Below are 24,987 nucleotides of genomic sequence, written 5' to 3'. Positions count from 1 at the left end.
CTGTTCTACTATTATACTTTAATATTTTATCTCCAGCTATTTTCCAGGGCATAGTTAAGAAGACTTTTAATATGAAGTTATCTTCTTAGAAAGGTATGCTTAGGTCACATATTTTGTCTATGCCTTACTATACTGTATTTTCTACAGAGACTGTAGGTAATAGCCATAAGAATAAGCAGTATGCATGGATGGATGGATCTGTAGCTGGCTGGCAAACCAATGAGTAGTCCTCAATGGCACTACATCCACATGGGAAGAAGTAAGCAGTGGGGTACCACAAGGATCCGTCTTAGGTCCAGTACTCTTCAATATCTTCATCAATGACTTAGATGCAGGAATTGAAGGGGAACTCATCAAATTTGCAAATGACACCAAACTGGCAAGAGTAGCCAACACCCCAGAAGACAAATTCAGGATCCAAAAAGATCTTGACAAATTTGAACAATGGGCCCTATCCAACAAAATGAGTTTAATGTGGAGAAAAGAAAAGTTTTACATTTAGGCAGGAAAAATCAAAGGTTTAAGTACAGATTAGGTGAGACATGGCTCAAGAACAGCAACTGTGAGAGGGACCTTGGAGACCTAGTGGACGATCACTTAACTATGATCAAGTAGTGCACAGCAGCAGCCAAAAAAGCTAATACAATCCTGGGTTGTATAAACAGAGGCATAGAATCAAGATCATGCAAGGTATTACTACTGCTTTATAAAACCCTAGTAAGACCATACCTGGAATACTGCAGCCAATTTTGGTCACCATATCACAAAAAAGATGTTGAGAGTTTGGAAAAAATTCAGAAAAGAGCAACTAAGATGATCAAAGGCATGGAAACTAAAACATACAAAGAACGGCTGCAGGACTTGGGTTTGGCTAGTCTACAGAAAATAAGAAATAGGGGAGATATGATAGCAGTATTTCAGTATTTGAGGGGCTGCCACAAAGAAGAGGGGGTCACGTTATTCACCAAAGCACCAGAGAGAAGGACAAGAAACAATGGTTGGAAACTGATCAAGGAAAGAAGCAACCTGGAATTAAGGAGAAACTTCCTGACAGTGAGGACAATTAACCAGTGGCAGTGCTTGCCCCCGGAAATTGTGGGCACTCCATCACTAGAGATTTTTTAAAAGAGGCTAGACCAGACATCAAACACAAGGCCCGGGGGCCAGATCCAGCCCGCGAAGTGGTTTCATGTGGCCCGCGAAGCCATCCTGGAAACAGTGAGGGAACGCCCCCCACTGCCTTGGCCCTGGCCCAGAGACCCTCCTTCTGCCAGAGACCCTCAGATCTGTCCCACTCCTGCCCAGGCCCCCATAGGCACCCTTGATGCGAACGACGTAGAGCTGGCCACGCCCACCCAGTAGGCCATACACACTCTAGCCATGCCCACCCAGTAGGCCACGCCCACCCTGGCCATACCCACCCGGCCCCCTGAGGGCAACCGCAATGCTGATGCGGCCCTCAATGAAATTGAGTTTGACACCCCTGGGCTAGAAAGTCACTTGTCTGAGATGGTATAGGTTCTCCTGCTTGAGCAGGGGGCTGGACTAGAAGACCTCCAATATCCCTTCCAGTTCTATTCTATTCTATTCTATTCTATTCTATTCTATTCTATTCTATTCTATTCTATTCTATTCTATTCTATTCTATTCTATTCTATTCTATTCTATTCTGTGCTAGTACCAACATCTCATGGAACTACTAAACAAATACACACAGACACATAACTCAGCATGCAAATCTAAGTTTGGTTGCACCAGGATATTTATTTTTTTAAAAAAATACAATAATTTGTCCACTGTCTGTTACTTCAACTGTTGCATTAAATCTCAACAAATTATTAATATTTGTGACATTGGTTAGTGACCATAATAGTAACGTTTTGGTTTACCTCTGATATAAATGAATAAATACCAATGAATTGAATTCTCTAACAAATGCCATTCTCTGCTTAAAAACTTGCACAATCTAGCATATCTTAAAAATTTACCTTAGGGAAAACAACATAGAAAACTCTGTATATTCCATAATGAAATATAGAAAGTTCCAAATGGTGAATGAATGCACATTTCCCAATATTTTTTAAATGCAAACAAGAGCAAGAACAACAACAAAACCTTGAGTGGATGGGAATAAATACAGGATGAATCAATTAAACCTAAATCCAGTCTCTATTTAATTTACCAAATGTTACCACACAGACATTTTAAATATGTAAGCACTTTCAGTATTCTGTATAATTCTGTTATCTTACTCTGACATTTATTAAGCAGTTGCCGAATGTTTTAGTCTTATATCATCATTCATGATGAAATATTTATGAGAAATAAAATTAAAATGGTTTAAATATCCAGTGGGCATTCCAATGCTCAGGCTCTATTTTATTCCTGAACGACAGAGTTAATAATGGAGAATAAAATTCTCAAGACTAGCTATACAAGGAGATGGGAATCCCTGTTGTTTGAAAGCAACAGACTGATGTATTGCTCCATGAGTTCAACCTCACTGAAAGTGTTTTCCTAACTGAGAGTTGAGAGAAAAGGTCACTATCATATGCTGGGGGCCTTTTGAAACCTTAAAAAAGCAGAAAACTGCTGGGCAGGTGACATAAAAGTATTCCACACACTTTAAGAAAGCTTTAATATGACTGAAATTGAAAGGAGCTAAAAGCATTATTTTAAGAAGAATCCTCACCTAAATAACAATAGTAGAATTTTTCTGAAATATATTTGCTTGTTAGATATGTTTAATATTCCATTTTAAAAGAGATAGTGGATCAGATTTATACCCTAGCAAAGGAGACAAAATATAGATTATATATTTTTTTAGTCCAAACTAACACAAGTCAGTCAGATATGTCTATTTCTGTTTATATTTTTCAGTCTAGCATTCTGTCCAGTTTCAAGAATATTATTTTAACTATATAATCATCACAATCATCATACTATATAATAAACAGTGATTGTAAGTTGTTTGTTAAGATTAAACTTAGTTAATATGATGAGATGCCTGTAATTATTCTTAGAAGGCCAGCCTCATTCAAAAAGAGTCAGTTTGGTCTAGTGATGAAAGCGTCAGGCTAGAAGCCAGGAGACTGAATTAGCAACTCTGGGCCAGCCACTCTGTCTCAGCCCAATTCACCTCACAGAGCTGCTGTTGTGGGGAATTGGGGAAAACAGAAGGAGGAAGGATTATTTTGGGTCTTCATTGCCTGGAGTTATTTATAAAAATGATAAAGGCAGGAAATAGATAGATAGATAGATAGATAGATAGATAGATAGATAGATAGATAGATAATAGATAGATAGATAGATAGATGATAGATAGATAGATAGATAGATAGATAGATAGATAGATACATACATAGATAGATACATAGATAGATAGATGATAGATAGATCTGTATGATTCTGATCTCTTCTCACTTTAGCACCATTTCAGGAAAAGTAAGATTTACTGGTTTTTTAATAGATTTTTATAAATATAAATATAAATCTTTGTTGGCATTAGAAATGATTGCAAGAGCTTTGTGAGACATGATTCCTGTTCAAAATGTCAATTTCTTTTATTAAAGGTCATGATATTCATAGCTTACCTATATCAACAGATATGCAACCTCCCCTTCTCTGTACCATCTCTAACACCACCAGAAGACATTGTCTTAGGCAGTTCTTATGCATGGGCACAATGTGTGAGCAAGGATACCATCTGTGAATGCCATTTGCCACATTATCAGGATGCCCAGGGAAAGCAAATAAATGCTCCCTCTAGATTCCTACAACTACAGAGCTGCAGTGCAAGAGCCTGCAAACCTAGACAGAATGTTGACAATCCCTGGATTTGATCTGGCACCTTTTCAAAATTTAATTTGAGAATTAATTTAATTTGAGAATGCTAATGAAACCTTTAATTGTGTAGTTAGTCTTCTCTTTAGGAGGGAAAAAAGAGAAATGAACAAACATTGAAGTCCAGAGTTTCTTTTCAACAGCTCAGACATCTATTAGGCCAATCTTTCAAAAGATCAGGCAAAGTATGAAAGAGAAAATCATTTCTCCTGTCCATATTACCTAGCTGCTTATGGTTCCCCTTGTCAGTTACTTCATACTCTCAGTCCAAATGGACGAACAAGAGGAGAGAAGGAAATACAACCAAAGTACATTCTCTTTTTTCTTAAATGATCCAGATCATTAAAGAAAAATGTTACCGTAATGCTTTAGTTGTGTCAATAAAAAGTTAATAAAAGGTACTCTGAAATTTTAAATGATACATTGCTGTTAGAGCACTGTGGCAAGCAGGGTGAAAAAGAATAAAGATTTTTACCACCATTTCTCTATGCCAACTACAACCATACATGAATCTCAGCATGCCAACATCATGCTACTAGAATTCAGTGGTAAAATGCCTGGTTTTTGCTTCATCTTTGGTGTGTATCTTTTGAATCTCTATGGCAAAATGCTCCCATGCCCAGCCTAAAATTTAAAAACTGCTATGTCAATCAAATGCCTTTTGCAATCCTTGTAGAAATGGGACAATACAGCACAGCCCCTCATCCCATAGTTACTTGCCTGTGAGCTACATGATTGATCAACTCTTCCCACATTTCTGTCATTTTCCCCCCTTTCTTTCCCTCTAATAACAGATAGTTCCTGAATTATGGCTGGTTGTTTAGCGACAATTAAGAGTTATGACAGACCCCCCCAAAAGGTACTTAGGACCTGGACTCAAAGTTCCAGTGGCCACCCCACAAGTCACGTGATTGCATTTTGGGCACTTGGAAGCTAGATGTTTGTAGCATCCCAGGGTCATTTGACCATGATTTATGGTTTCTGGAAAAAACTCCCCATGGCACACGATGGTTTGGTTAACTACAGAGGATTCACTTAACAACTGTTACAAAAATGTCATAAAATCAGATCAATCAATGGACACACTTAATGATCAGAATGACTTACGGTGGTAATTCTGGGCTCAATTACAGTTGTAACTTGAGGACTATCTATACTCCCTTTTTTTTCTTTATTATACTGTTTTCATTTTCACCAACTTATCTTTTCTTAGTGAATTTTCTCTTGCTCTTCCCTCTCTTTCCCTTCTATTTTTTAAAAACATGGATCATTCATATGTCCGTCTTTACCAATTAAGAAACTAAAGCAACAATCCACATCTGTAAACATTGCAGATGACTCCTGTTGCTACTACTCTTACATGTAGGATCTGGACATCCATACAAACCACAGCTTGAGATCCTTTCTCTTCTATTCACTATACATTCACAATCAGATTCTCATTCCTTGAGACGAGATATTACTTTTTAAGGTCTTTGTATGCCTTTAAATGCTTCTTGGGCTAATGCCATTATTTAATAGTGAGATGTCTTTAATTGTTCAATGTATACAATAAAGTTGAAACATTTTCCACCATTGTACTGTATACTTTATTTAGTTGCTTTTTATTTTAATATTTGTTTTGTTTTGTTTCTGAAAATTGCAGTAGGGTTTGGATGTACTCAACAATTACTAAATTAATAATTAGTTTTCCTTCCAATGCCCATTTCTTGGTATCTGTTGCATTTAAGAAAATCTGTGTTTTATGATGATCTATGATCAAAATAAATGTGCGGTTTTAAGACAGTACTTCTATATTTTAAACATTAAGCAGTTTATTGTCTTCCTCACCACTGTTTTCCAATTATATTGTACAGATTTTGTTTTTAATTGGCTGTTGAACATATTATTGCCACTCAGTGGGAAAACAAGCAGAAATGCATGAATCTGAGACCTTTTTTTGGTCAAAATGGTGTCAGGTTTAATCCTGCATACTTCCTGCACTGTAGGCTCCATTTTTGAAATACTAAAAAAAATATGAAAGAGGTTTCAAAGTACAAATTTATTTATAGAGAGGAAAAAAAACACCTTGTCATATTTATATGCTTATAATACTTCCAAATGGAGTTTTATACTTGTTTAGCAAATGTCAAGTTCATGATTGGTCCACAAGGAATTTCGTGACTACTATCTTCAAAACAGCATCTCACAGCACACATAAAAGAGCAGGAGACACTCTTGGTAGTATGTTTTAAAACAGATCTACAAAAGATTCTGAGTGATATTTTAACAGAAGGGAAAGGCTTTTGAAGAAAGTGTATCACCCCAGAGGCCAATCAAATGAATTAGAAGCACATTTAATTAACTTCCTGTGTGTCAGCCTTGGAATGAAGTTTCCCTCCTGGAGTCTTTTTGTTTAGTGCATCCTCCCAAAATGAGCTGAAAGAAGATCCAAGAGGAAGCCAACCACAAGTCCCATAATCTTCAACAAAGTCTTCACTGAATGAGTTGGATATTATGCAAATTATAACTCACTTATCTGGAGGGCTCCAGGTTGAAGAAATTTGTCATATAGTGAATTTTATCAGGATTAATTTATGGGATGTTAATTTTAAGCTATGTGTACAAATTGAATCTCAGCCAGGCAAAGCATCTCTGACTGAATGAATACATTTATGAAGATCCATCCAGCAGATCCAGTAATATAAAACAACAACAAAAGGGAAAAAAAATATTACATTTGAAAACCACTCATTTCACCTTCGTTATATTTTACCACACGTCGGCCGCTCAGATTTAAGTTCTGAAGAGAACACTTCCACACTGAGATACCCCATTTTCATTAAACCTGATCAAAAAGAGTTCAAGGCAGCATGCATTTAAACTGAAAACATGTAGGCATAAAGATAAATAGGAAGACAGACAGGATATTACCAATGAATTTATCAAACATTATCAAACAGATCAATAATATCCAGCTAGATGGAAGCACTTAGCTGATCTTGGCTAATCTTGAAAAGGTAAACAGGTTTGGCCTTAGTTTGTATTTGGAAAAAAGACTACCAGAAAATCCCAGTTTGAAGATTAGACTGGGAAATTGACCAAACTATGGAAGTAGGCATCACCAAACATCTTACATATTACATACAATGTCTATAAAGTCACTGGGAATTGTAAGATTTTACTTATTTTACTCAAGTAAGTAAATTTGGGACTATGGCCTATTTAGTAAATGAAGAATAATCACAATGAATTTTGATTAATCTACCTTATTATGTTTTTAAAAATAAAAGCAAAATGTAATTCTAGAAGGAAGGGCTAAACAATATGTGTTTTGCTGTCTTTGCTGCTATGTAGTCATACATTGAGTGGAATGAATGAAATAAATAAGGGCACCAATATTATTGGCCTTCACCCTATAATGTTGCCTTCCTCTCATTCCCAGTCCATGTGTTATACAGTCTTAAGTATTTGTCAGCTACAAACATTTTCAAATAGTATTTTCTCCTTCATTATTCTGACATCATCCAAAGGCAGCTCCAGGCTATGTCATTCATGCAGGGTTTGTGTGCGTGTCAAAAATATTAAAGAGGGTTCTGCAGCAATATGATTAAAACCTGCCAAATAGTTCATGTGAGCAACACAGACACATGGACAAAAGAAGCAAGTAATTCTGATAAGATAACTATCTTAATTTTATTCATCATCCTGTAGATACTGATGTTGGACATGTCTACTTTCCTCTGTTCTCCCATCAAGCCTCTTCTTCAACCCTTCAGCTGTTATCTCCTAGAAGAGAAATGGCAACTAGGCCACCAGTGTGTCAGTGACCCATCAGATTTGCACATGAGTGTCTTGTTACTTTTTGCTAACTTTTACTTCCATAAACATAGCTCCAAATTTACAGCAAATTTTCCCACAAGACTGAAGGGACCTTCCTTATAAAAAAGGGGGAAAACCCCATTATTTGAAAATCTTACTGTGGTCTTGAAGCTTCAGCTTGGTCTGTTTGAAGTTTCTCTCCTCCTTCTACTTCCATTGTACAGTAAACAATACGGCTCGGAGCTAGAGACTTCAAGCCTTGAACTTCTATTATAACAATCTGTACAAGAAAAAAAAACCAGTCAATGTGCATTGACATAACAGTTTGAAAGATATACTCCGTTTTATGAGGCAATGTTATCATTGATTAAAATGTAGGTTTCACTCACATTTATAAAAATGTAAGCTTATTGCTGCTTTATACAGTCCATTGATCATCTTCATTGCAACTTTGGATTGCCCTTTAAAATATATTTATGGTTTTGCTATTAAATATTGAGGAAGAAAATTGATAAATGTCACAGCCTATTAAGTATGCTCTATATCAGGGGTCTTCAAACTTGGTCCTTTTATGACTTGGCTTCAACTCCCAGAATTCCTCAGCCAGGCACAGTGGCTGAGGAATTCTGGGAGTTGAAGTCCACAAGTCATAAAAGGACCAAATCTGAAGACCCCTGCTCTGTATTCATGTGTGCAGAGCAACCATTATACTAAGCATCCCACTGAGTTTTAAAAATCCAAAAATCCTATATGTAGCAGCTGTGATAACTTATACTACATTAGGTTATATTTGTCCTATCAGTAAATATACTGCAATGTATAATCAAATGCTTATAATATTTTTAGGATGTATAGGGCATTATAACACCTCTGTTCACCAACAGAGTATAAATATTGAGAGTGCAATTGTAGATGCTTTTGTGGATCATGACTAGTGGCAACAAAGCTCCAAATGTATGTTTGTGTACAAATATTACTCATCAGCAAGTAAGGGACAATGCTGGGACAAATAAACAAATTGTTAAGTTTTGAATCCAAGAAAAACATATGAAGAAACTAGTAATATTTCAAGTATATTAGAAACACTGTATCCATATCTAACCTGATACATAGCAACTGAGCATTAATATAGAACTGTGAACTTTCACATATTAAAATAACACTCTTCTCAAGTGCAAATCTGAATTTATCCCAGCTGGATGTAGCTAGGGGAAACTTAATCTTTGACTGATGGCAGAATGCTGCTAAACTGGTGGTCAAACCCCATTATTCATATTGCTGGGAAGAATTATGAACACAGTTGAACTGCCATTCTCATGTCCAACCAGAGATAAATAAAATGTTTTCACACCATTAAACCAGGATATTAAAGGCCCTCCATATCAACATCTAATTGCCCAAAGCTATACCTCTGGGTTGAATGTAGCTAATGGGTGTTGAAGAGTTAAACCACATGCTGCCTTAGTGGCTTGCCACTTCAGAGATTGAAATTGTTGCCTTGAAGACAATAAATTAAATTATGACTGTGAAGGTGACTGGTCCTCAACTCAAATTCTTTAAATGTTAATTAATGTCATCATACTATTGGGAAACCATTGTTTTCTTGATTATAGAAATATGCATTGTGACCAGGTTAACTTGCAGAGAGATTTCCCTGATTGAAAACAGGCACAGTATCATTTTGGTCTTCTATGAAATGGAAGAAAAAAGAGAAACCAAATAATTGGGAAGCTTTTTCTCAAGGAAACAAACTTCTTTTATGCAGTTTTTCAAAAACCTTAGTTAACTTACCACGTAAGTTTGCAGTTTCTATACACTTTGAAATTAATTAAGTTAAATTCTTTCTTTCCAACTATAAAAAGATAAATTGGCCAGGTTCTAGAAATACTCTTATTAGTTTTCCACTGCCAAAAAACTTCATAACATGCAATACAGGCAGCCAGTTCTAAGCATATTATTTTAAAGAATAATTTTCTCTAAAAAAAGTTATCACTTCTACTTGCATTGTAGTACTGGGCATCTAAACTGAAGCACATCTTCAGAGATTAAGAAGACAAATAGTTCAACAGATAATAATTTGGAGAACACTGACTTAAAATGACAGTTGCACAAATAGACATAATAATATTTTTAAAACAACTGTGGCTTTCTCGTTTATAACAAATCTGCATGCCTATTCAACCTTTCTCTTTTTAAAAAAGATAATCCTATGATAAAGATATATAACTCTATTGAGCTATAGAACACACACACACACACACACACAAAGCATGCATGCATACCTACCTACCTACCTACAAATTCTATATGCTCTCCCAGGTCTAACCAGTTAGGAGCAAAACACATAAAAGAGGAGAGACCCGTTCCCTGATAACTTTTCAGCCAATTTGATTCCAAGTAATTCACCTTGTCACACTGCTAGGTTGTGAAGCCATTACCCTTACAGTGAGGACACTGTCTGCCCAAGAAATACGGTGTTGTCTTCCTTATGAAACATTCCAGACTGAAATCCATTCTTGATTGAACATCGCTTTTAATGTCTGTAGCTCAGTTAGCTTCCAACACTATTTTCTTTTATTCACAAATAGATTGTGGATCTATTTCAGATTTATGAACTGTAAAACACTTCATTTTTGCAGCATAATATAGAAGTACTCAAGAAAAGGGTATGTGAATTTGGCCCACAAGATCTGTTTACTCAAACTGCAGATAGAGTGACAAAGGAGGTAATCACTTTGTAGAACTAAGTCCCATTACTACAATATAATCTTTGTTCCTCTTAAAAAACAATTCCTACTGGAGTGGGAGCTAGTGGCCTCCCCTTAGCTTTCAGCAGTACTGCGGTGATTTTATGCTCTTGAAAAGTGTACTGTAGGTGATAAGTTAAAAAAAGGAATATTTGTGGAACTTTTTCTCATGTTAATAGAAGAATGCAACTTTGCACTTGTATTATTGCCCTTGAACAATAAGCAAAGCATAATTTTATAACAAACACACATATGCAATAAATACTTCAGTAGAAATATCAAGAATTTATTATCAGGGAATAGGAAAAGACTAAAAAGTTAGGACATGGTAAATATTTCAGACTTCTGGGGCAGTTATTTAAGCCTTTTTTAAAGGGGTGCGTGTGAAGTAATGAGAAATCATATGTCCCTGTTAAAGAAAGGTTTACCAGTAAAGCAAGAATCTAGAGGTCCTAGACTTTAAATTGAAATCAAGTCCAAAGAAGGTAGATTTACTACCCAGAGTTATACTGATCTTAAGAAGCATTTGCAGCATTTAGAAGTACATTGTTAAGACAGGAGTAATTTTCTTTTCTTTTTCTCTGAATCCCAAATTCAAGAGATGTGTGAGATTTGCCATATTTATCAGAGGAAACAAGAAATGGTCACAATAATAAACAAAATTATGCATCCCCGCACAACAGAAAGATACGATTTAGTTTTGTTTTCATGCTAATGTACTAATTGTTATATCCACCCAGACACTCTAGTGGCAATCTGAAGGGTTGTTATTTCTGAATAGGTCCTAAGATAAAAGATAATAAAAACAAGTAAGTGAAACAATTTAAACAAAATTCAACATCTGGTTCAAACAATCCTCATCACATTTCTCTTGTGTTAAGATAATTACTGTGCCTTAGAAAAGGTTAACATGACTTCAACATAAAGGATGATCTATTCAGATGAGATCAACCTGACATTAAGGACACTAAGTTTGCATATTTCCCTTTCTAATCACTTTCGGAAATTGCTTCTAAACTCCTTTTCAGCTATTAGGGACCTTTGGATATGTTACAGCATCAGGTGAATTTCCTACAAATGCTTAGCAAAGGAAATTGTTCTTACAAGAATTGAATTTTTTTTAAGGAAATAAACAACAAGGGAGTGATTAAAACTTTGATTTTAGAAAGTTACAAGCAGACTAAGGGTCCAGATAAATTTGAAATAAGATTTTAGAATTAATTATATATAATTCTTCCCATTCAAAACTGCTTTCCCTTTGATTTTTTTTTAAATAAGACAAGACTTTAAAAATTGGATAATAGAAAAAAAAAACTAGAGGACTGAAAATGAAAAGAAATCAGGTTTTAGGACGTTATTTGAAGGGATTAAAGATCATGATAGTTAAAAGTAAAAAGAAAGAATATAAAACTGATTGATTTGAACAAAATTAAAATAGACATATTGCTGTCTCTGGTAATCCTTAATGGACTTTTGCTGACATCAGGACTGAAATGATAAAGGAGAACTTCCTTGAATAAGGCCAACTGATTATATGCCCAGTGAGGGATACCACAAGGGTTTTTCCCTGGGCTGTAGCTCTTCAGCTACAGCTGAATTTTTGGATCCTGATCAAAGAGGGAGTCAAGATGGAGGAGCAAATTATTAAAGATAAATTTGAAAGGTCTCTAAATAAAATCCACTAATTTGTTGACCAGCTGTGTTCCAAGGATGATTTAAAAAAACCCCTCTCAAATTACTCAAGAGATGCAAGCATGTCCAGAAAGTTACCAAGCTACTGAGGCAACTTCACAAACAGCTGAAAATGCAGAAGAATTTATTGCAAATTTGGAATACAAACTTGACATTAACTTTTATTATGATGGTATAAATATAAATCTCTCAATACAGCTGAAAGAAGAGTGTCAAGAAAATCAGCAACTTTTCAAAAGACTAATTTGGGACTTTTTCTTTAAGGACATTAAGAAGATTGAGAAATCTATGATAAAAAGGGAGGCTTATAATTAGTTGATAATCGGTCCAGAGAAGACGATTCTACTCCAGGAAGATAAGTTGGAGGGAATGACTTAATGAGTTACCTGGATCTAGGATGGATTTGATATTTGTAACTGAAAGAAAGTTTTAATCTAAAATTTGAAAATTATATATATATATATATATATATATATATATATATATATATATATATATATATATATATATATATATATATATATATATATATATATATATATATATATATATATATATATATATATATATATATATATATATATATATATATATATATATATATATATATATATATATTCCTTGATAAGATTAAAAATACGAATCCCAGGCATGTTAAAATTAACAAACAAATGAACACTGGGATAGAATTAAAAACTAATTAAAAACTAACACACACACATATACATGTACATATACAAACACACACACACACAAAACACAAACACACACACACACACACACACACACACATATATATATATATATATACTGTATATATGTAAAATCTTTTTGAGAGTACTTGTGTTAACAGAAAGTTAAAAAAAATAACGTACTAGTTTAAAGAAAACACTGTATTCTAAAAAGGATGTTTATAAAAGGAGAAAAAAAAAGATTATTCTATAAGGGTAGTTTGGAGGGTGGGACCTAAATTCAATACTGAAGTTCAAAGCCTGCATGTTAAGAAGTTAAAAAAAAAGTTGTTCTAGAAAGTTTTGAGTCTAGAAAAGTATTTAAAGAAAGTTTAGCAATTTTTTTTAAAAAAAGGGTTGAAAGGAAAAAAAAATAGTACTTATCCCCCCATAAGGTCGAAAATTTGAAAGTATATAGTTAACTTTCTTAATAAAATGGTGATAGTTTATAAAGATTATCAGGTGTACTATTCGCACAGCAAGGAAGATAAAATGGGAATGGTTAAATCGATCATCTTATTCAAAGAGGAGAATATACTGTATTTGAGTACGCTTTTCATTTGGATATCACTTCTGGATTTTGTGTTTGTGATGAAAAAAATGAACCTTTGACTTTGGTTTTGTTGTTTAGATAGATTTGTCATTATTGAAATGGCTAGTTATATATTGATGTGCAAAAACAAAAAGTTGAGGCTGGAGTGTTTTTATCTTGTACTGTGCTGAAAAGAGTCGGAAGTCAACACCTTTTTTTTCCTTTTCCCCTTGTACCTTCACACCTTGTCTTCCCCTCTCCTTTTCCCTCCCTTAATTTTCTATTTCTATTTGTCTTTGTATTTTATATATAAATAAGAAATAAATAAAAAAGGACTAAAATCATAAAGCATTATGTATTTGTTTATAAATAAGAAATAGGAGAGGGGAAGAAGAGATTATTTGTTGTATTTTAAGAGGTGATAAGTTATTAATATTGTTCTAGAAAACATTCTGTAGGTAAAATGTCCAACTGAATTGCTTGCAGATAATTCAAAAATATAGACCCATAAATATCACATCTTTAGGAATTCTTAAAGGAACCACAATAAACAACAAGCCCAAGGAGTTAGGAATAATCATAAGTAATTAAAATGTCAACAAGTATTATATGATAAATATGCTTACCTCTAATGTGAATGACAGCACCACATCGGATTTTGACAGCTGAACATCATTTTCATCTCCTATGTCCAAGAAAGCAGAATTCTGTGATCGCTTTAATTTCTGTAATTTAAATTCTGGGCCACCTTTAGACACTGGAAGACTTTCCAAATTTGCCATCAGCAAATTCACTGAAGATCGTAGTTCTTCTATATACATGTGCTCCATTTCTTTGGCTATAAACTCTGGACATTTTCTTTCCTTGAAAATATTTTTGAAAGTTCAGTGTCACTTTAGGTTCTAAACTCCTAGACAGATAAACACAGCCCTGATTAATTGGTATCTTGTTTTATGTAAATATAAAATGTATCCTTTAGATTATTAATCTGAAAAACTACAGAACTCATTTTAAAGTGTCCATTAGATACGAAGAAACAATATATCCCAAATAATGCAATTCAATTTAGAAATGTTCACAAAATAGAAAAGTATTGTAAGAAACAAAAATAAAACATCCTGATAGTAAATCTGGAGTAATGTAAGATGACAGATTATCATTTCTTTAGCTAAACCTAGTACTGTAGTGTAATTCAAAATTTAAGAGTACTTCCTCAGAAAGGACAGGAATGACCGGATACTGAATTATTTGGCTTTTATAGCATTTTAAATACCAGAATTTTACTCTACAACTCACCAGTACTTAAAATTCTCCATTAAACAGAACCGTTAGTTGTTCCTGGGTCATACTGTATAATAACATATAATGACAATTATAAATCATAAAATAATCAAAACTGATCTGATTTCTGGGATTGCTGAACATAGATGTAAATCATTTTATATGTCTGCAATTCTTTCTCCAATTTCTTGATTTGGTAAGATAAATTTTGCCAGGAAATCTGAAGCAACAGAGTCCACCTCACAATCTAGCAAGTCTAAAAAGAGAACTGAAACCCAAGCAGTATTGAAAAATCAAATAGGTTAGCATATTTCTGGATTATCTGATGTTGTTAAAAATAACCCTACTGACACACATAGTACCGATGGCCCATCTGAATCCCCAAAGATATCTTAGGTATTTCCATTATCTAAAGTAGGGCTATTCTATGTATTCTTTGGAATACTTCAGACTGTGCAAAGCTTATATCTCTTTTCTTTTAACAATAGCAATAGCACTTGGACTTTTATACCGTTTCATAGTGCTTTACAGCCCTCTCTTAAGTGGTTTACAGAGTCAGCATATTGCCCCCAACATTTTACCAACCTTGGAAGGATGGAAGGCTGAGTTAACCTTGAGCTAATCAGGATCGAACTCCTAGCAGTGAGTAGAGTTAGCCAACAATACTGCATTCTAATCACTGTGCCACTATGTCTCTTTTCTTTCTGCAATTATGTATGCATGAGACTTAGTGTATGATGTCAATTAAAACAATCACTTCCAAACTATATCTAGCTAGATATAGTTCCAATAGACAACTAAACTACCGTATTTTCCGGCGTATAAGAAGACTGGGCGTATAAGACGACCCCCTACATTTCCTGTTAAATTATAGGGTTTGGGCTATACTCGCCATATAAGACTACCCCTCTTCCAACGCACACCAAATAAAAATTAAAAAACATCAGATTTGATTTTAATATGGTAATTTTGATTCAAATGCTTATGACATGCAGGTACTTAGTAGGAAAACTGTCACTTATAAACATAAGGCTGTTTGTCATGAAACATGTAAACATAAAACAGTGCAAGTGGATTAAACTTTAATAATAATAATAATAATAATAATAATAATAATAATAATAATAATAATAATAATAAGAAGAAGAAGAAGAAGAAGAAGAAGTTGGAAGGGACCTTGGAGGTCATCTAGTCCAACCCCCTGCTAAGGCAGGAAACCCTATACCATTTCAGGCAAATGGCTGTCCAGTCTCTTCTTAAAAACTTCCAGTTTTGGAGCATTCACCACTTCTGGAGGCAGGTTGTTCCACTGGTTAATTGTTCTAACTGTCAGGAAGTTTCTCCTTAGTTCTAGGTTGCTTCTCTCCTTGACTAGTTTCCATCCGTTGCTTTTTATCCTGCTTTCAGGTGCTTTGGAGAATAGCTTGGCTCCCTCTTCTTTGTGGCAGCCCCTGAGATATTGGATCACTGCTATCATGTCACCCCTCACCTTTCTCTTCGTTAAACTACACATACCCAATTCCAGCAACTGTTTCCTATTTTCCTAATTCACTTTTTCACTTTTCTTAATTCACTCTAAAGCTTTCCCTGCGCAGAGCCTTAAGTAACACCAGCTGCCTGCAATTAGTGCAGGTTCTCATCCCACCAGGCTCAAGGTTGAGTCAGCCTTCCATCCTTCCGAGGTAGGTAAAATGAGGACTCAGATTGTTGGGAGCAATAAGCTGACTTTGTAATAATGCTGCTTGGGGGGGGGGGTGAAAGCTCTAATAAGCAGGCATATACATAGAATGAAGGCTATTGCTAAGCACATTGATTTGTGCTTTAAATTGTAAGCCGCCCTGAGTCTTCGGAGAAGGGCGGGATATAAATGGGATTTTAAAAAAAAAGACCAAATGGGAGATCCGCTCCAGGTTTTCCAGCCAGCCCGCCCACTTCCTGAGTCAAATGTGTCCTTAGAGCTAAGCAGCTGCTCTGGCTACGGCATTCCCCACCTGCCTTTCAAGTTGCTCTTGCATTTCCCACCTGCCTACAGCTGCTCTTCAACTTTAGAAGGAAAGACGCCCAGACCCCAGCCTGTAAAAAATCACAGACTGCAGCTTCTACTCCAATTGGTCCCGCTTTCCCTGCGCAGACTAAATGGAAGATCCGCTCCAGGTTTTCCAGCCAGCCCTGTTCCTAAAGTTTCAGCACCCGGCGTATAAGACGACCCCTGACATTTGAGAAGATTTTCATGGGTTAAAAAGTCATCTTATACGCTGCAAACTACGGTATTCATTTAGCTGACAATGCTAACTTGAAGCTTGGCTGTTGACCTGTTTTGCCCTCACTTTGTTCCTCCTTTCTCCTTGAACGCCATGTCTTTTGATTGGCAAACCTAAAAGCAGATTGTCAAACAATTTATGATAAGATCAGTTTACCAGTTACAAAAACATGCCATCTATTAACAACACTCACAGCCAACTAGTAGTCATCCATCAGAAAATAAGGCCTATCCAAATGAACTGAAAAGCTGAGACGAGGCTAGAGAAGGACAATGCAAACAAATTTATTTATTTATTTATTTATTTATTTATTTATTTATTTATTTATTTATTTATTTATTTATTTATTATTTATTTATTTATTTATTTATTATTGGGACTTATATGCCGCCCTATCTTTCGAAGGACTCAGGGCGGCTAACAACAGTAACATATAATAAATACAGAAATTAAGATAAAAATTAACATTAAAGGCCTCTGTACAATAAATTAAAATTAAAATTAAAATAAATTAAAAGTTAGAGTTAAAAATTAAAAACATAATTAAAATCCCTGTCAGTCCAGGTCAGCCAGGTGGAAAAGGAGTGTTTTGAGGCCGCGGCGAAAGGACTGGAGATCTTGGGCCATCCGAAGCTCATGGGGGAGCTGGTTCCACAGGGCTGGCGCTCCCACAGAGAAAGCCCTCCCCCTGGGGGTCGCCATCTGACATTGTTTAGCCGATGGTACTCTGAGGAGGCCTTCTCTGTGTGAGCGTACTGGGCGATGGGAATTCGTTCCTGGCAGCAGATGATCCTGCAAGTATCCCGGTCCTAAGCCATGTAGGGCTTTAAAGGTAAGTACCAGCACCTTAAATCTCTTATAAATGCTGTTATAAATCCATGTAGTTTGTTCCACTGGCTGCAGTGGAACTTTTTCCTAAACAATCAGTTTCAAACCTATTTAGAAAAATTTCCACTCCTCAAAACAAGAAATTCAAACTTACTTTTGCCATTTGATCAGCCATTTGAAGGCGCCCATCAAGCTCTCGTCTGATCTGGGCAGCTTGCTCATCTGCATTGTCCAGCTGGAATGAAAATTAGAGAAAAATAAGGGGATCGGAAATGCTCACAATATTAAAAATGAAGTACTAAACAAATGCAACTTATCTGACATTTTCATAAATAAAACCAATGACAGAAAATAGTAAGAGGATAGCAGCATTCTGGATTTTTTTTTGTTTAAATCTTGTAATCTTATTATATGATCTATGGATATGGTAAATAATACAAAAATAGACTTTAATGAAAAAGGGTATAAAATATGAAAATTTTTATCTTGCATTAAAAGCATCCCTAACCCTAACCCTAACCCTAACCCTAACCCAATTTTACACCCCAAATACTGAATTCTTCAGTCTAAACCAAATAAACATAAACACACATACAGTATACACAAAAAGGGACAGTGTGGATTAAAGTTGGCCATGGCTGGCACCAGGGCAGAACTGGCAGAACTGGCAAGAGGTAACAGGGCAAGTGACAGCTTTCAGGGTGAAGGTTGTAGTTGTGGACACTGTGCAAGGACTCACAGAGGTCTTCCTTTCCTACTGTTTAAATGTCTAGGAAGCTGTTTTTGAGAAGGTGTCCAACAATTCAGTATGCAAAGTCATGAATGTGTTGATGATACCCAACTATCACCAAGTCAGGCTGTGGGAGAGATGCTGTTGATAGCTTAAGCCACTGCCTGGAGGAGAAGCTTGAAGGCAAATAACATGGAAGTAACGTTTGTATGCTAATGTTCCCTATATACCATGACCCTTTTACTGGTTACCAACTGTTTCACAGGTCTAATTTAGTGCTGGTTTTAACAGGGCCACTTATCCAGCTTGAGTGAGGTTGACCTATTAGTTGGGTCAGGGAGAAATCACTCTTAGTTCTGAGAAGTGGGAAGCTGAAATCAGGAGGTGCTCTTTTCAGAAACAGTACTAATACTCTAAACATGTCTCTCCCTAGAAATCCAATTGCTCCTTTTCTCGACAGCATCCTGGAGAATGCTGAAAATCGTACTGATCCAGAAGGCCACAGCAGCAGGTTTTTACCATTAATTCCTATCTTCTTTTTATTTCCTCTTGCTATTGTATCACAATTTATCTGGACTTGGCCACTTGTTTTAGTTTTCTTCTAAAAATTTTACTGTATTTTAAGACTTATCATGGATGTGTAGTTTAACTATCTACAGGATTTAAACTATAGATTGTAAATGTACAGGTAGTCCTTGACTTATGATCATAATTGGGACCAGACCTTCTATCACTAATTGAGGCAGTTGTTAAATGAGTCGTGCCTGATTTTATGACCCTTTTTGCTGCAGTTGCTAAGTGAATCGTATGATTATTAAGCAAATCTGGCTTTTTCTATTGACTTTGCTAGTTGGAAGTTGGCTGAGAAAGTCACAAATGACAGTCATGGATCCTGGGATATTGCAACCACCATAAACACATGCCAGATGCCAAGCCCCCAAATTTTGATCATGGGACTGAACGGCTGCTGTGATTGTTGTAAATACAAGGTCCAGTAGTATGACACTTTGTTCAGTGTTGTTGTAACTTTGGTTACTAAATAGACGGTCATAACTCAAGGACTACTTGTTTAGTTGTTTTTATAATTCTTTGCTAATAATTTTTATTTTATTTTATTAGCATATTTTGTTTCTTCTATTTCTGCTTTGGAATAATTGTTATGCTCTTTCTATTATGCTACTTTACAACCAAAATAAACCCAATATAAATTTAAAAAATATTTATTTATCAAATTTATTGGCTGCCCATCTTACCACAGGGTAACAAAATAAAGAATGACTGCTCATAAAAAAATGTAGAGATTAGGCACATGACCTAAAACCACCAATGAATTATTTCTTTAAAACATTTATACAATCATCCATCTTATATCAAAGTTATATTCCATTGAGACAAAAATATAATTTAATCTCTAGAACTTTTATAACATCACATCAACCCAGTATAATCCACAGGCAGGGATAATGGCAATGTAATCTAAAGGTTATCATGGACTACATGAGATAAGGGAAAGGTACTCCAGACTACAGTGTTCCCCAAGCAGACTGTTTATAAAAAAAGTGTCCCTTGACAAATTGTTCTAAATAACTGTGGAAAGAGACATCTTTGGCCCTTGTCCTCTGCGTTATTCAGCAGGTAAAAATGAGCCTTGATCATCATTTAATTATTAAAACACTAATTAACATACAGAATTCCAACCTTTGCTGCAAACTTTATTCATGGTTTTTCTCATCCCACTTTTTAGGCAATTGTTTTCCAATGAAAAGTTAAATACAGGTGTGGTGGTTAGACACACATACCAAAATAAAGACGTGCAAAAACACTTCAGTGAAAAGGGAAAATAAAGAGTAGAAAGACCAGTTCTTCAAGGTCAGAACATAATTATAAACTATAAACAGGCATTTAATGCAGTTTGATTGAACTGAACTTGAACCTGATTAATAGGGATTGAAAGCACTATTTTTTTTAACCAAAGGATGGGGTTGACATTCTCTAACACTTACTATATCTCCTATATCTATGGTCTTAGAGCAACAGTTACTGAGTATTCTTTCTGATAAAAGGCAGAAAGTTCCTGTGCTTATGTCTTTGCAGACCAATGGATGAGGTTGGATTGATCTCCCCCTTAGAATGAAATAGCAGTTTTCCTGGAGTGCTAAATCTTATTTAGAAAACCATATTTTCTAAATATCAGCTAAAGAATCAGATATTTCCCCCTGCATTCTACATCTACTGCTTCTTTTTCCCCAATTCATTTCAATCTACTTTCCTACAACTTCATAACTTCATCTCCATTCATTGCCTTTTATATGGTTTTTAAGAATAATTCCAAAAATACTGCAAACAAACTGTAAATACACATATTCAGTTGCTTTTTTTATCCTTAGGAATAAAAAGTTTAAAAGACTGCATCAGTAATTTTTGTAACATAAAAATAGAATACAAAATTCCAGCAAGCTAAAGAATCTCACACAGATCTGTGCAAACTTTTAAAATAATTCAGAGAAATTGATACTGTCCCATCCTGTTATTAGTCTATGAAAAGAATTAAGAAATTGGATTGGAAACTAGAGGAAAGGTCAAGCTTTGCCTCAAATACTTGTTTATTAAGTATTAAAGCTGGTCAGACAAATGGTCAGGATTTTACTATTGGACCTTATTTTAGTATCATTGCTCTGACTGCTCTCCATTTTGATTTGTATGATGATTTTACATGTGGAACTAGAATATTAGAATCACTGTAAACTACTAAAGTAGAAGTCTAGCCAATCTCTTCATGAAATTAAGTTAAACACATTCTTGCCCTTCCAGATTTCCTTTTAACATGAATTTCAGTGGTGTCCTTCAGACTATTTTGCATGATGTCAGTGTGAGATAATTCTACTATTAAAATAATATGGAAAGACTTTTACATAAAATTGGAACGAACCAATCAGACAATTGTTACAGTATGAAATGTCATGTAAAACAGTTTTGAACAGTAAAATTCAGTGTAATGAGATTCAGCATATTCACAGGTTTACATGATTCTCTCTGATACACAGGGCTTTTTTTCCTCATAGAATGCTCAGAACGGCGTTCCAGCACCTTTTTTTGCAAAACAAAAAACAAAAAAACCCCAGCTCCCTTATTGGCTTTCCTAAGCCTATTGCAGGGCTAGCAATCTTGGCTCTTTTTTATGACTCATGGACTTCAACTCCCAGAAATCCTGAGCCAGCCATGCTGAGCAGAAAGAGAGAGGTTTCCAAGCTGAGCCATGCTGGCTCAGGAATTCTGGGAGTTGAAGTCCTTGAGTCATAAAAGAGCCTGCACTAGAGGAGGACATTAAAATTATTTACAGGATTACTTTTTTAGGAACTAAACTTTTAGAATCTAAAACAGCTAATTCAAAAAAGCCAACAGGAAAGAACCTCACATTTTTCATCTGTTTCTGTCTTTTGGAAGGTAAAATTAGATAACAAAATAATCTATTTCCTATGTTAACATCTCTGCAATGAAATCAATAAAGGTAACAGGAAAGAAATGAGAAACATTTTTCTCAATGTAGTATGTCTAATTTAGCTGATTCTAGAAAAAAATAGTATCTTTTGTACACTCTTGAAAACTATTTTGAATCTAAACAATTCTTAAGAATGAAATATTCTTAATTTGGACTTTACTTTTACTGTTTGGACTGTTGTGTGTTTTGAAAAATAGATTATTTAGAATCTAGTTATGTTGCACTTCAGTCTTTAAATAATTAACCTAGCATATACATAACAATATATGATGTTTTCCATGGTGAGCTTAACATCAATAACAACATTTATTAAAAAGGCTAAAATAATTTTGGGTGGTATTATCTGTATAGTAAAATTTTGGACAAGCAGTGATCATGTTACATATGTGCATAAGCGTAGTCAGTAGCATATGTCTTTTTAAAAATATCAAATATGCAAAGAAACAAAAATAAGTCCAAAATATCTGTATTACATCCAGAAATGCCAATTTTGCAACCAATATTTCTCATCCATAACTATGGCACCCTAAGGATACCTGCATACATGGGATCAGTAATGCAGCAGGGATTGGTTTTTCCTTCCAGTAACATATACCTAAAACCAGTTTATTGCATTTGGCAATTGTACTAAAAAAAAGAATCTCATTGTCAACCAATATAATTCATTTAATTTGAAATCAAGTGAAAAATTGATTTAAATTATTTTATTAAAACAAATTAATGGCAATTCTTTTATAAGAAGTTGCCTCAAACAAAATGAGTTTGACATGCCTGCTCTAGATAGTTGAATGCTCCAAAATAAATTCTAGACCAGGCTTGTACATACAGCCTACCAAGACCCTTGGACAGAGCACAGACTTTTTTAAAAAACTAATAAAATTACCACCACTGCCCTGAAAGTCATGTTGCCTAGTGCCTCCATGGCTTACCATGACCATGAACTCCAACACTGTAGATGCTCCTCTAGTCACCAAATCATTGATTAGCCCTCCAGCATTCCTTTGCAGACCACAAAGATTTTTAATTTATCAGTGTGGGCCTTTCCATTCTACAAGTTGCACAGATCTCTTCTAGATTTTCCTCTTGCCTTTCCGAGTTAACTCCTTGGTCTGTCATTGAGCAAGAATTGACTTTGTAGGGAAGCATATTATAATTTGATGTATATTTAACATATGTTCTACCTTTATTTACCAATTATATAATATTTGTATGCAATCCACATGGCGAGGTTTGGGGAAACTTACAATAGAAAAAAAATATATTTTTAAAATCATAAGATTAAAACATTGCCTGACCCACACCACCTCCGCTGCCCGCACCACGCAGCCCCGCCATATAGAGTGGGCTCTGCTGCTCCCACAGCACCAGCCGCGCCGACTCCAGCCCCGGGGGGAGAGCCCGCTGCCAACACCCTTCGCACCTGTGACTGCAGCAGCGCCCCATCCCCACCCACCCCGCCTCCTGCGCCCGCCAAGATGAGAGTTCCAGCACCTTTTTTTTTTTAGAAAAAAGCACTGCTGATACATTATAAAGAGATCAAAAACTTCTAAAAACCCAGATTAGCAGCTGTACAATTCTAACCATAATTCATTAAAATGAGGCAACTTTATCAACTGTATTTTGGGGTTGTAAGGATTCTTTGAATTAAGAATGACATGGTTGTTGTTGTTAGCTGCGAAGTCGTGTCCGACCCATCGCGACCCTATGGACAACATTCCTCCAGGCCTTCCTGTCCTCTACCATCTTCTGGAGTCCATCTAAGCTCACGCCTACTGCTTCAGTGACTCCATACAGCCACCTCATTCTCTGTCATCCCCTTCTTCTATTGCCCTCAATCTTTCCCAGCATTAGGCTCTTCTCCAGTGTCTCCTTCCTTCTCATTAGGTGGCCAAAGTATTTGAGTTTTAGCTTCAGGATCTGGCCTTCTAAAGAGCAGTCAGGATTGATCTCCTCTAGGACTGACCGGTTTGATCGCCTTGCAGTCCAAGAGACTTGCAGGAGTCTTCTCCAGAATCATAGTTCAAAGGTTTCAATTCTTTGGCGCTCAGCCTTTCTTATGGTCCAGCTTTCACTGCCATACATTGCAACTGGGAAGACCATAGCCTTGACTATACGCACTTTTGTTGACAGGGTGATGTCTCTGCTTTTTAGTGTCTTTTAGTGTCTTTTAATGACATGGTAAATTATGATTAACTAAAATGAAAACAAAATTTCTATGTTTTATGCAGGTATCCTGGGTAGGAGGGAAGAATCTGGAGAAGCTATGCTCAGTGGTTTAGCATTACATCTCAAACCAACCAATCCTGAGAGGGAAGCACAGCAAGAAAAGCAACCCAACATTTATTTCCTAAGAATCCCACTGAGGAATGTTAATATTCTGAAGCAGCTCTTTTATCTTCACATATTGGCCACAGATTGTTTACATCTATTTCCACAACTGAAGCACATAAGTAGGTGAACAGCCCCCCAAAGTACAATTGTGACAAACATTACATTAGCCTGGTCTATTGCAGTCTTGCCACTGGTAGGGTGCCTGGTTGTACAAATTTAATTAAACCAACCATAGCAATGAAACTAATACAGTTTAATCTCCTAAAATCCAAAATAATGGAAAACAGGGTGAATAATCCCTACTCAAAATGAGAATCAGCAAATTAGTTTCTTCTGCAGTATACTTCATTACGCAGGAAACTCCTTTTTTCCAACATAAAAGTTAAAGCTGTAATGGATTCTTCAATTTACTTTTAAAGTCACAAAGAAGGCAATCACAACGCAAAGTTGTACTTTAGAGTGTACAGGATTCAAGGAGAGGTTTTTTTGCACAGTTTACTGCAAGGAGTGTGAAAGTATCTGTAATATGAAATTAAGATAGTATTTTATTTCTTCAATGAAAAAGTGTTTGTCAGATATATAATATTTTATAGATCCAACCTATGCCTAAACCAATAAATATAAATGATAAGCTGTGCTCCTTTATAACTGCTGCTGGGCAGAGAGTTAATGAGTAATCAACATGTACTAAACAATTCTAAAACTATGCAT

At 35.5% G+C, this 24,987-nt stretch overlaps 1 protein-coding gene across 4 annotated transcripts in view; it reads right to left on the bottom strand.

Moving 5' to 3' along the window:
- The window catches only part of CADPS2 (calcium dependent secretion activator 2), a 373,090-nt gene that overhangs the window by 223,645 nt on the left and 124,458 nt on the right, over positions 1-24,987 (bottom strand). For all 4 annotated transcript variants that reach the window (XM_081331670.1, XM_081331671.1, XM_081331672.1 and 1 more), the window contains exons 4-6: positions 17,871-17,951; positions 13,973-14,209; positions 7,803-7,924 (exon numbers count right to left, since the gene is read on the bottom strand). In XM_081331670.1, coding sequence (XP_081187796.1) covers positions 7,803-7,924; positions 13,973-14,209; positions 17,871-17,951 — 440 coding nt within the window. The remainder of the gene's footprint in view (positions 1-7,802; positions 7,925-13,972; positions 14,210-17,870; positions 17,952-24,987) is intronic.

This window comes from Vipera berus (genome assembly GCF_964194415.1).
Source record: "Vipera berus genome assembly, chromosome: 6".
In the NCBI taxonomy this organism is placed as follows: domain Eukaryota; kingdom Metazoa; phylum Chordata; class Lepidosauria; order Squamata; family Viperidae; genus Vipera; species Vipera berus.
This window is presented reverse-complemented; position numbering and strand designations above follow the sequence as displayed.